Source organism: Catharus ustulatus, chromosome 31, assembly GCF_009819885.2.
Source record: "Catharus ustulatus isolate bCatUst1 chromosome 31, bCatUst1.pri.v2, whole genome shotgun sequence".
Taxonomy (NCBI): domain Eukaryota; kingdom Metazoa; phylum Chordata; class Aves; order Passeriformes; family Turdidae; genus Catharus; species Catharus ustulatus.
In genome coordinates, this window is record NC_046251.1 from 1830527 (window position 1) to 1843927 (window position 13401).

Here is a 13401-nt window from a genome sequence, read left to right on the forward strand (position 1 = left end):
GACCGTGCTGAACGGGGCCGAACCGGGCTGGGGAATCCGGACCGGGATGAGGGGGCCGAACCGAGCCGAGAAGTCCGGACCGTGCTGAGCGGAGCCGAACCGGGAGAAGGGTCCGGACCGTGCTGAACGGGGTCGAACCGGGAGAAGGATCCGAACCGTGCTGAACGGTGCCGAACCGTGCTGGAGGCACCGCACGGAACCCGGTGGGGGCGGCCGGTCCCGGTGCCACCGCCCCGGGCGCGGCGGGCGGGTCCCGGGGCGGGGCGGGGAGGGCAGCGGGGTGTCGGTGTCCCGTCCCCCCCCAGCCCCGGAGCTGCCCCGCCCGGCCCGGCCCGGCCCGGCCCCGCCCGCCCCGCGGCCCCGCGCCAGGTGCATTCCCGGGCACGCTCCGCCGCTACCGGGGAGCCGCGATGGAGCCGCACCGGCACCGGGAGCGGCCCCGGGCGCTGCTGCTGCTGCTGCCGCTGCTGCTCCGCGCCCCCGAGCCCGGCTCCGCGCAGGCAGGTGAGCACCGGCACCGGTACCGGCGGAACCGGGACTGCGCCGCGGGGTCGGGAAAAGCGAAACGGGGAAACACCGAAACGGGGAAACACCGGAGCGCTCGGGGGTCCCGGCGGTGCTGCCCCACGGTACCGGAGCCCGATCCAATCCCGGCAATTCCCGCCGCCGCTTCCCCCGCGGGGGCGTCCCGGGATCCCCCCGGTTCCAGGACCGGCACTGAAACCAAAACGGGACCGCGGCTCCGCCGGGGCCGGGGCTCGGTGGCCCCTCCTGGGATCGGTGGCCGCTCCCGGGGCTCGGTGGCCTCTCGGGGGTCAATCCCGGGGCTCGGTGCCCCCTCCCCAGCTCGGTCCCGTTCTCGGTGCCCCCTCCCCGTCTCGGTCCCGTTCCCGGTGCCCCCTCCCCAGCTCGCTCCCGTTCCCGGTGCCCCCTCCCCGGCTCGGTCCCGTTCTCGGTGCCCCCTCCCCGTTCTCGGTGCCCCCTCCCGAGCTCGGTCCCGTTCCCGGTGCCCCCTCCCCGTTCCCGGTGCCCCCTCCCCAGCTCGCTCCCGTTCCCGGTGCCCCCTCCCCGGCTCCGTCCCGTTCCCGGTGCCCCCTCCCGAGCTCGGTCCCGTTCCCGGTGCCCCTCCCGCGCTCGGCACCTGCGGCCCCGCAGCTGCCCGGGCTAATTTTAGGCTGCGGGGCCGGGTCCCGGCGATTCCTTTGGGATCCGGGCGCGACCCCCGAGGGGAACCGGGGGGGGGGGGGGATCCTTCAGGGGGGACCCCCGGAGAGTTCCCGGCCCGGCCCGCGCGGCCCCGCCGCACCCCCGGCACCCCGGAAGGGCCGCGGCCGCCCGGGAGTTGTTTTTCAATCCCCAAAGGAAAAACACCGAGGGCTGGACGCGCAGGTGGGGCCGGCGTCACCCCAAAAAACGCCGGCGGTGCCCGGGGGGTGCCCGGGGGTGGGGGGCACACACGGGGGGACCCCTCGCTGTGTCCCCTGCTCCATGTGCCACCGGCGACGCCTCGGGTGCCACCCACGGGCTCCGGGTCCACCGGGGAGAGCGGGAACAGAGCGGGGCTGGGGGACATCTCAGGGGTCTTAGGGACATCTCAGGGGTCTCGGGGACACCTCGGGGGTCTCAGGGACACCGAGGGGAGCGGCCCAAACTCTGCACCCCCCAAAGCCCCGTCTGTGAGAGCCCCCTTTGTTCGGGGCCGGGGCCGGGCGCACACAGCCCCCTTTGTGCCGCCGCCGGGGCCGAGGGCAGGAGGTCGCTCCGAGCCCCTCCCGGTGCCCCCCCGGTTCCCCCCCCGGGTCCCCCGGTGCTATTCCTGGCGGCGGGGGCCGCGGTGGCACGCGGCTGATAGCGGGGACGTGCCGGAGCTGCCAGCGGGGCCCCGAGCTGATAACGCCCGGTCCCGCCGCCGCCGCGGCGCCCGGGGAGGGCGGGGGGGGGGGGGTCCCAGCATCGCCCCCCACCCCCCCTCGGGCAGGTGCACGCGGGGGTCGCGCCCCCCAGTCCCCTCGGGAGCCGCCGTTAATGATTCCCCGTTAATGATTCCCCAGCGCGTTCGAGGCTCCGGGGGTCGCGGCTGCCCCCCAAAACCCTGCGGACCCCCCCGCGGTGTTTCATGGGGGTCGCGGCACCCCCTGCTCGGACCCCCCCCGTGCCCATTCCCGGGGCTGGGGGCCGCTGCCATCGCAGCTGGGACCTTTTTTTAGCCCCTTCCGTGCTCGAATAGCCCGGGCCGGGGCGGGGGGGCCCTGCCCGAGCGTGCCCCGAGCTCCGCGGCCGCCCCCGGAGGGGTCCCGGGCCGGACAAAGCCTCCTTTGAGCGCAGCCCCCCCCTCCCCGCTCGGAGCCTGAGTCACGTCTGCGGCTCCGGGGGGGCCCCGCACCCCTCGGTGCCCCCGGGGGTCCCGGTTTGGGGGGCTCGGAACCCCCCCCTCCCCAATCCCGCCCGCCACAATCGCGGCTTTGTGCGGGGACAGGGGAGGGGGCCCCGCGCACAAAGGGGGTTCTGTGCGCCCACGGACACCGGGGGGGGGACACCGAGCCCGGCACCCCCGCGGGGACCCCGCGCCCCCGGAGCTGGGGGTGTCCACGGGGCTCGGTCCCGGTTCGGGGGTGTCCGCGGGTCCCGGTCCCGGTTCGGGGGTGTCGGCGGGGCCCGGTCCCGGTTCGGGGGTGTCCGCGGGGGCCGGTCCCGGTTCGGGGGTGTCCGCGGGTCCCGGTTCGGGGGTGTCCGTGGGGACCTCGGTCCCGGTTCGGGGGTGTCCGCGGGTCCCGGTTCGGGGGTGTCCGCGGGGCCCGGTTCGGGGGTGTCTGTGGGGCCCGGTCCCGGTTCGGGGGTGTCCTCGGGGACCCCGGTCCCGGTTCGGGGGTGTCGGCGGGGCCCGGCCCGGCCCGGGGCGGCGGCGGGGCCGAAGTCCGGGCGGGCGTGGCGGGGCGGGGGGGCCGTGCCCGAGGCGCCCGCCTTGCGCAAGCCTCGCCCGGCCGGTTCGGGCACCGCGCTCCGGGAGCCGCCGGGGAGGGGACGGGACGGGACGGGACGGGGGGGGAGGACCCGGGGCGGGGACAGCGCTGGGGGAGGTGGGGAGGGGACAGGGACAGCGCGGGTGGGGTGGCGTGGAGGGGACAAGGACATGGTGGGGGGGATAGGGATTTTGGGGGGGGCGTCAGGGAAAGGACAGGGACGGTGTGGGGGTGTGGAGGGGACAGGGACACCGTGGAAAGGACAGGGCCACCATGGAGGGGACAGGGACACAATGGAGGCGACAGGGCCATCATGGAGGGGACAGGGCCATTGAGGAGGGGACAGGCACACCATGGAGGGGACAGGGCCACCATGGAGGGGACAGGGACACAATGGAGGGGACAGGGCCACTGAAGGGGGGACAGGGCCACCGTGGAGGGGACAGGGCCACCATGGAGGGGACAGGGCCACCGTGGAGGGGACAGGGCCACCGTGGAGGGGACAGGGACACCATGGAGGGGACAGGGCCATCATGGAGGGGACAGGGCCATTGAGGGGGGGACAGGGCCATTGAGGATGGGACATGGCCACTCAAGGGGTGACAGAGCCATCACTGAAGGGTCACGACCACGGCCACCACGTGCAGGACACGGCCAACTCAGAGGGGACAGGGACCCGCATTAGGGGACACAACCAGCTCAGAGGGGACAGGACCACCATGGGGACCGTGGCCTCAAGAGCAGGACAGGGCCACCATGGAGGGGACAGGGCCAGCTGGGAGGGGACAGGGACACCAAGGGGGTGAGGTGGCCATGCAGGGGTGGCCATGGTGGCCCTGGTGACTCCATCAGTGGCCATGGTGGTCCCGGTGACACTGTCAGTGGCCATGGTGGCCCTGGTGACACCGCTGGTGGCCGTGGTGGCCCCGGTGACACTGTTGGTGGCCATAGTGGCCCTGGTGACACTGTTGGTGGCCATGGTGGCCCCAGTGACACTGTCGGTGGCCATGGTGGCCCCGGTGACACTGTTGGTGGCCATGGTGGCCCTGGTGACACTGCTGGTGGCCGTGGTAGCCCTGGTGACACTGCCATTGACCGTGGTGGTCATGGTGGCCCTGGTGACACTGTCAGTGGCTGTGGTGGCCCCAGTGACACCACTGGTGGCCGTGGTGGCCCCATTGACACCGCCACTGGCCGTGGTGGCCCTGGTGACACCATCGGTGGCCATGGTGGCCCTGGTGACACCGCCACTGGCCGTGGTGGTCCCAGTGACACTGTCAGTGGCCATGCTGGCCCCGGTGACACCGTCAGTGGCCGTGGTGGCCCCAGTGACACCGTTGGTGGCCATGGTGGTCCCAGTGACTCCGTCAGTGGCTGTGGTGGCCCCAGTGACACCGCCACTGGCCATGGCGGCCCTGGTGACACCGTTGGTGGCCATGGTGGCCCCAGTGACACCGTCAGTGGCCGTGGTGGCCCCGGTGATGCCGTCAGTGGCCCCAGTGACACTGCCGGTGGCCATGGTGGCCCCGGTGATGCTGCCACTGGCCATGGTGGCCCCGGTGACACCGTCAGTGGCCATGGTGGCCCCGGTGACACCATCACTGTCCCCAGTGTGCGCGGGGACGCTGAACGGGCTGAGCGTGACCGGGGACGCGCAGCACCAGTACCAGACCCTGCACAAGATGTACAACAACTGCGAGATCGTCATGGGCAACCTGGAGATCGTCCTCATCGACCACAGCCAGGACCTGTCCTTCCTCCAGGTGACCTGGGGACACCGGGCTGGCCAGGGACAGGGGACACGGCCAGCTGGGAGGGGACAGGGGACACAGAGGGGACAGGGCACAGGGGACAGGGGACACACAGGGGACATTGCTGCAGGCAGCCAAGGGAGGAGATGGTCGGTTTGGAGGGGACACGGCCACCGTGGTTGCAAGACATGGCCAGTTTGAAGGTCACATGGGGACTGTGGCCATCAAAGAGAGGACATGACCAGTTTGGAGGTGACATGGCCACCATGGGGACCACGGCCATGGCCACCAGGTACAGGCCATGGCCAGTTTGGAGGTGATATGGGGACCATGGCCAGCTAGGAGTGGACATGGCCAGTTTGGAGGTGACACGGCCACCACAGCCATCAAAGGGAGGACGTGCCCATTGTGGCAGTGCCCTGGCCAGCACAGGAACCATGGCCATGGCCACCAGGTGCCGGACACAGCCAGTTTGGAGGTGACATGGGGACCATGGCCAGCCAGGGGAGGACTTGGCCAGTGTGGCAGTGCCCTGGCCACTGTGGGGACCATGGCCACCAGGTACAGGACATGGCCAGTTTGGAGGTGACATGGGGACTGTGACCATCAAGGGGAGGACGTCCCCATGGTGGCAGTGCCCTGGCCAGCATGGGGAGGACGTGGCCATGGCCACCACGGGGACCATGGCCAGCCAGGGGAGTATGTGACCAGTTTGGAGAGGACATGGCCACCATGGCCATCAAAGAGAGGACATGGCCAGTTTGGAGACCGTGGCCATCAAGGGGAGGACGTGCCCATTGTGGCAGTGCCCTGGCCAGCACAGGGACCATGGCCGTGGCCACCATGTGCAAGACACGGCCAGTTTGGAGGTCACATAGGGACTGTGGGGACCATGGCCATCAAAGAGAGGACACGACCAGTTTGGGGGTGACATGGGAACTGTGGCCCTCAAGGGGAGAACATCCCCGTTGTGGCAGTGCCCTGGCCAGCATGGGGAGGACGTGGCCATGGCCACCAGGTACAGGACACGGCCAGTTTGGAGGTGACATGGGGACCATGGCCAGCCAGGGGACGACTTGGCCAGTGTGAAGGTGACACAGCCACCATGGGGACCATGACCATCAAAGGGAGGACACGACCAGTTTGGAGGGGACATGGGGACTGTGGCCATCAAGGGGAGGATGTGCCCATTGTGGTGGTGCCCTGGCCAGGACAGGGAGGACGTGGCCATGGCCACAACGGCCACCATGGCCATCAAGGGGAGGATGTGGCCACGGCCACCACAGCCACCATGGCTGCAGGACGTGACCATGGTGGCAGCTCCCTGGCCAGCACAGGGACAATGGCCGTGGCCACCAGGTGCAGGACACGGCCAGTTTGGAGGTGACACGGCCGTCATGGCCATCAAGGGGAGGACGTGCCCATGGTGGCAGTGCCCTGGCCAGCACAGGGACCGTGGCCATGGCCACCACGGCCATCACGACTGCAGGATGTCCCCATTGTGGAGGTGCCCTGGCCAGTGCGGGGAGGACATGGCCATGGCCACCATAGCCATCAAGGGGAGGATGTGCCCATTGTGGTGGTGCCCTGGCCAGCACGGGGACCATGGCCATGGCCACCAGGTACAGGACGTGGCCGGTTTGGAGGTCACATAGGGACTGTGGCCATCAAGGGGAGGACATGACCAGTTTGGAGGTGACATGGGGACCATGGCCACCCAGGGGAGGACTTGGCCAGTGTGAAGGTGACACAGCCACCATGGGGACCATGACCATCAAAGAGAGGACACGACCCGTTTGGAGGGGACATGGGGACTGTGGCCATCAAGGGGAGGATGTGCTCATCGTGGTGGTGCCCTGACCACTGTGGGGACCACGGCCATGACCACCATGTGCAGGACGTGCCCAGTTTGGAGGTGACATGGGGACCATGGCCATGGCCACCATAGCTGCAGGACGTCCCCATTGTGGCGGTGCCCTGACCAGCACGGGGAGTGTGGCCAGCCAGGGGAGTATGTGGCCAGTTTGGAGGTGACACAGCCACCATGGCCATCAAGGGGAGGACGTGACCATGGTGGCAGTGCCCTGGCCAGCACGGGGCGGACGTGGCCATGGTGACCGTGCCCTGGCCAGCATGGGGAGGACGTGGCCATGGCCACCACGGGGACTATGGCCAGCCAGGGGAGTATGTGGCCAGTTTGGAGAGGACATGGCCACCATGGCCATCAGAGAGAGGACATGGCCAGTTTGGAGACCGTGGCCCTCGAGGGGAGAACATCCCCGTTGTGGCAGTGCCCTGGCCAGCATGGGGAGGACGTGGCCATGGCCACCAGGTACAGGACATGGCCAGTTTGGAGGTCACATGGGGACCGTGGCCAGCCAGGGGATGACTTGGCCAGTGTGAAGGTGACACAGCCACCATGGGGACCATGGCCACCAAAGGGAGGACACGACCAGTTTGGAGGGGACATGGGGACTGTGGCCATCAAGGGGAGGATGTGCCCATTGTGGCAGTTCCCTGGCCAGCACAGGGAGGACGTGGCCATGGCCACAACGGCCATCAAGGGGAGGACGTGGCCACGGCCACCACAGCCACCACAGCTGCAGGATGTGCCCATGGTGGCAGCGCCCTGGCCAGCACGGGGAGGACATGGCCATGGCCACCAGGTACAGGACACGGCCAGTTTGGAGGTGACATGGGGACCATGGCCAGCCAGGGGAGGACATGGCCAGTTTGGAGGTGACACGGCCACCATGGCCATCAAGGGGAGGACGTGACCATTGTGTCAGTGCCCTGGCCAGCACGGGGAGGACGTGGCCATGGCCACCACGGGGACTATGGCCAGCCAGGGGAGTATGTGGCCAGTTTGGAGAGGACATGGCCACCATGACCATCAAAGAGAGGACATGGCCAGTTTGGAGGGGACATGGGGACTGTGGCCATCAAGGGGAGGATGTGCCCATTGTGGTGGTGCCCTGGCCACTGTGGGGACCACGGCCATGGCCACCACATGCAGGACATGACTAGTTTGGAGGTGATACAGCCACCATGGCCATCAAGGGGAGGACGTGGCCATGGCCACCACCACTGCAGGACGTGCCCATTGTGGCAGTGCCCTGGCCAGCACAGGGAGGACGTGGCCATGGCCACCAGGTACAGGACGTGGCCGGTTTGGAGGTCACATAGGGACTGTGGCCACCCAGGGGAGGACTTGGCCAGTGTGAAGGTGACACAGCCACCATGGGGACCATGGCCATCAAAGGGAGGACACGACCAGTTTGGAGGGGACATGGGGACTGTGGCCATCAAGGGGAGGACGTGCCCATTGTGGCCATGCCCTGGCCAGGACAGGGAGGACATGGCCATGGCCACCACGGCTACAGGATGTGCCCATGGTGGCAGCGCCCTGGCCAGCACAGGGAGGACGTGGCCATGGCCACCAGGTACAGGACACGGCCAGTTTGGAGGTGACATGGGGACCATGGCCAGCTAGGGGAGGACATGGCCAGTTTGGAGGTGACACAGCCACCACGGCCATCAAGGGGAGGACGTCCCCATGGTGGCAGTGCCCTGGCCAGCAGGGGAACCATGGCCATGGCCACCATGTGCAGGCCATGGCCAGTTTGGAGGTGACATGGCCACCACAGGGACTGTGGCCATCAAGGGGAGGACGTCCCCATTGTGGCAGTACCCTAGTCACCACAGGGACCGTGGCTGTGGCCACCACGGCCACCACAGCTGCAGGACACGCCCATGGTGGCCGTGGCCAGGCGGTGACCGCGAGCCCCCGCAGACCATCCGCGAGGTGACCGGCTACATCCTGATCGCCATGAACGTGTTCGCGGCGCTGCCGCTGCCCAACCTGCGCGTGATCCGCGGCACGCAGTTCTACGAGGATCGCTTCGCGCTCTTCGTGCTGCTCAACTACAACCCCAACGCCACGCACGCCCTGCGGCAGCTCGGCCTCAACCAGCTCACCGGTGCCACTCGGGGACACGGGGGACATGGGGAGACATGGGGGGACATGGGGAGACGGGGGGACATGGAGACACGGGGACACAGGGGGACAGCGAGGGGACAGCGGGGATGGGGACACGGAGGGGACACGGAGGGGACACGGAGGGACACGGGGGGACATGGGGACATGGGTGTGGGGACACAGGGGGACATGGGGACGACACGGGGACATGGGGAGACATGGGGGGACATGGGGACACGGGGGGACAGCGAGGGGACAGCGGGGATGGGGACACAGGGGGGCATGGGGACACGGGGGACACGGGGGGACACAGAGGGACATGGGGGGACAGTGAGGGACATGGGGACACGGGGACATGGGGACACGGGAGGGACACGGGGAGGGACACAGGGACATGGGGACACGGGGGGGACACGGGGACATGGGGGGACACAGGGGGGACACAGGGACATAGGGACATGGGGGGACATGGGGACACGGGCGTGGGGACACAGGGGGACATGAGGACGACACAGGGACATGGAGGGGACACAGGGACATGGGGGGGACACGGGGACACGGAGGGGACACGGGGACGAGGGGGGACACAAGGGGGGAGCAGGAACAGCAGGGACATGGGGGACATGGGGGGGACACGGGGACATGGGGGGGTGGGGACACAGGGACACGGGGACATGGGGACACGGGGGGACAGCAGGGCTGGGGATACGGAGACATGGGAGGGACATGGGGACACGGGCATGGGGACACAGGGGGACAGCGGGGACACGGGGGGACACGGGTGGGGGCACGAGGGGGCAGCGAGGGGACAGCGGGGATGGGGACACAGGAACACGGGGGGACACGGGGTGACAGCGGGGATGGGGACACGGGGGGACACGGGGGGACACGGGGGGGACACAGGGACACGAGGGGACACAGGGGGGCAGCGGGGCACATGGGGACACAGGGACACGAGGGGACACAGGGGGGCAGCGGGGCTGGGGACACGGGGAGGACACGGGTGGACACAGGGGGGCAGCGAGGGGACAGCAGGAGACAGTGGGGATGGGGACACGGGCACACGACGGGGACACAGGGGGGCACAGAGAGGCAGCGGGGGTGGGACATGGGGGGGACATGGGGGAACAGCGGGGATGGGGACACGGGGACAAGGGGGGACAGTGGGGGGGAAATGGAGGGGACATGGGGGGGACAGCGGGGGTGTTGGGGGACATTGTGGGGGACCTTGGGGATGGGGACATCGTGGGGGGCTGGGGACATCGGTGGTGGGGGCAGCAGGGGTGGGGACATGACGGGGGACAGCGGGATTGGGGACATCGGGGCTTGGGGACATCATGGAGTGGGGACATGGTGGGTGGGGACATTGGGGGGGTGTGGGGACATCATGGGGGTTGGGGACATGGGGGGGACAGTGGGGAGGGACACCGGGGTTGGGGACATCGTGGGGGGTTGGGGACATTGTGGGGGGTTGGGGACACCCCCCAATGTCCCCATCCCAGGGCGGTGCCACCCCCGTGTCCCCTGTGCTGTCCCTTGGATTGGGGATGGTCCCCAAGGTCCCCCAAGGTCCCCCAAGGTCCCCAAGGTCCTCATCCCCTCCCTGTGCTGCCGGGCAGGTCTGGGTGGGTCTGTCCCCCTTTGTCACCCTTTGTCACCCCCTGTGACCCCCCGTGACCCCCTGTGACCCCCCGTGACCCCCCGTGACCCCCCGTGACCCCCCGTGACCCCCCGTGACCCCCTGTGACCCCCCGTGACCCCCCGTGACCCCCTGTCCCCGCAGAGATCCTGGCGGGCGGTGTGTACATCGAGAAGAACGCGCAGCTCTGCCACGTGGACACGGTGGAGTGGAGGGACATCATGAGGGACACGCGGCTGGAGCCGCTCGTGAGGGACAACGGCCAGGGCTGTGCGTGGGGACAGGGACAGGGACAGGGGACAGGGGACACGGCCAGGGCTGTGCGTGGGGACAGGGACAGGGACAGGGGACAGGGGACACGGCCAGGGCTGTGCGTGGGGACAGGGACAGGGACAGGGGACAGGGGACACGGCCAGGGCTGTGCGTGGGGACGGGGACAGGGATGGGGACAGGGCTGTGCGTGGGGACAGGGACAGGGGCAGGGGACACGGCCAGGGCTGTGCGTGGGGACAGGGACAGGGGACAGGGACAGGGGACACGGCCAGGGCTGTGCGTGGGGACAGGGACAGGGGCAGGGGACAACGGCCAGGGCTGTGCGTGGGGACAGGGATGGGGACAGGGGACAGGGCTGTGCGTGGGGACAGGGATGGGGACAGGGGACAGGGGACAGGGACAGGGACAGGGGACACGGCCAGGGCTGTGCGTGGGAACGGGGACAGGGGACATGGCCAGGGCTGTGCGTGGGGACAGGGACAGGGGACACGGCCAGGGCTGTGCGTGGGGACAGGGACAGGGGACACGGCCAGGGCTGTGCGTGGGGACAGGGACAGGGATGGGGACAGGGGACAGGGCTGTGCGTGGGGACAGGGATGGGGACAGGGCTGTGCGTGGGGACAGGGACAGGGATGGGGACAGGGACGGGGACAGGGGACAGGGACAGGGGACAGGGATGGGGGACAGGGACAGGGACAGGGGACAACGGCCAGGGCTGTGCGTGGGGACGGGGACAGGGACAGGGGACAGGGATGGGGGGCAGGGGACAGGGGCAGGGGACAGGGACAGGGGACAGGGACAGGGGACAACGGCCAGGGCTGTGCGTGGGGACGGGGACAGGGACAGGGGACAGGGATGGGGGGCAGGGGACAGGGGCAGGGGACAGGGACAGGGGACAGGGACAGGGGACAACGGCCAGGGCTGTGCGTGGGGACAGGGATGGGGACAGGGGACAGGGCTGTGCGTGGGGACAGGGATAGGGGACAGGGGACAACGGCCAGGGCTGTGCGTGGGGACAGGGGCAGGGGACAGGGACAGGGGACAGGGACAGGGGACAGGGACAGGGACAGGGCTGTGCGTGGGGACAGGGACAGGGGATAGGGACAGGGGACAGGGACAGGGACAGGGACAGGGCTGTGCGTGGGGACAGGGACAGGGGATAGGGACGGGGACAAGGACAGGGACGGGGACAGGGACGGGGACAGGGGACAGGGGACAGGGATGGGGACAGGGGACATGAGACAGGGATGGGGACAGGGATGGGGACAACGGCCAGGGCTGTGCGTGGGGACAGGGACAGGGGACAGGGCTATGGGGTCACCCTGGGTTTGGGGTCCCTTTGGGGTCACCCCTTGGTTTTGGGGTCACCTCTGGGGTTTGGGGTCACCTTGGGAGTGACCCTTCGCTTTGAGGTGACCCCTGGGCTTGGGATCTTCCCTGATTTTGGGATCCCTTTGGGGTCCCTTTGGGTGACCCCTGCTCTGTCCCCAGGTGCCCCCTCTGTTTCGGGTCCCTTTGGTGTCCCTTTTGGTGACCCCTGCTCTGTCCCCAGGTGCCCCGTGCCACGAGAGCTGCGGCGGTCACTGCTGGGGGCCGGGCCCCGAGGATTGCCAGAAATGTGGGTACGGGGGGGCTGGGGGGGGTGTTTGGGGTCACCCCGGCCCCGCTGACCCCCGCTGACCCCCGCTGACCCCCGCTGACCCCCGGTGTCCCCCTGCTGTCCCCGCAGTGACCAAGACCATCTGTGCCCCGCAGTGCAACGGGCGCTGCTTCGGCCGCGCGCCCAACGAGTGCTGCCACGAGGAGTGCGCGGGCGGCTGCACCGGGCCCCTGCGCACCGACTGCTTCGTACGTCGGGGGGCTGGATGTCCGGCTGTCTGTCTGTCCATCTGTCTGTCTGTCCGTCTGTCCGTCTGGCTGTCTGTCTGTCCCACTGTCTGTCTGTCTGTCTGTCTGTCTGTGTGCCCGGGTGTCTGTCTGTTCGTCTGTCCATCTGTTCGTCCAGCCGTGCAGCCGTGTGTCTGTGTGCCCATCTACCTACCCCTGTCTCCGTCTCTCTGTCCATCCATCCCTGTGTCCATCCGTCCATCCATCATCCATCCATCCATCCATCCCTGTGTCCATCCATCCATCCATCCCTGTGTCCGTCTGTCCATCCATCCATCATCCATTTATCCATCCATCCCCCACCCATGTGCCTGTCTGTCCACCCTTGTGTCCATCTGTCTGTCCATCCAGCCATCTGCATCTTCATCCCCATGTCCATCTGTCCATCCCATGTCCATCCCATGTCCGTCTGTCCATCCCCAGGCCTGCCAGCATTCAACGACTTCAGCGGCTCCTGTGTCCCGTTGTGCCCATGGCTGTGTCCATCCCCATGTCCATCTGTCCATCTGTCTGTCCATCCCATGTCCATCCCATGTCTATCTGTCCCTCTGTCCATCCCCAGGCCTGCCGACACTTCAACGACAGCGGCTCGTGCGTCCCGCTGTGCCCATGGCTGTGCCCATGGCTGTGTCCATCTGTCCATCCCCATGTCCATGTGTCCATCTGTCCATCCCATGTCCGTCTGTCCATCCCCAGGCCTGCCGGCACTTCAATGACAGCGGCTCGTGCGTCCTGCTGTGCCCATGGCTGTGTCCATGGCTGTGTCCCACCCTGTGTCCATGTATCCATCCCATGTCCATCTGTCCATCTGTCTGTCCCCATGTCCATGTGTCCGTCTGTCCATCCCCAGGCCTGCCGACACTTCAACGACAGCGGCTCCTGCGTCCCGCTGTGCCCATGGCTGTGTCCATG

At 68.7% G+C, this 13401-nt stretch overlaps 1 protein-coding gene across 1 annotated transcript in view; it reads left to right on the forward strand.

Annotated features, from left to right (window-relative positions):
• Positions 1–4627: 4627 nt before the first annotated feature.
• The window catches only part of ERBB3 (erb-b2 receptor tyrosine kinase 3), a 46806-nt gene continuing 38032 nt past the window's right edge, over positions 4628–13401 (forward strand). The window contains exons 1-5 of the mRNA XM_033083104.1: positions 4628–4723; positions 8505–8691; positions 10474–10599; positions 12155–12220; positions 12332–12450. Coding sequence (XP_032938995.1) covers positions 4643–4723; positions 8505–8691; positions 10474–10599; positions 12155–12220; positions 12332–12450 — 579 coding nt within the window. The 5' untranslated portion in view covers positions 4628–4642. The remainder of the gene's footprint in view (positions 4724–8504; positions 8692–10473; positions 10600–12154; positions 12221–12331; positions 12451–13401) is intronic.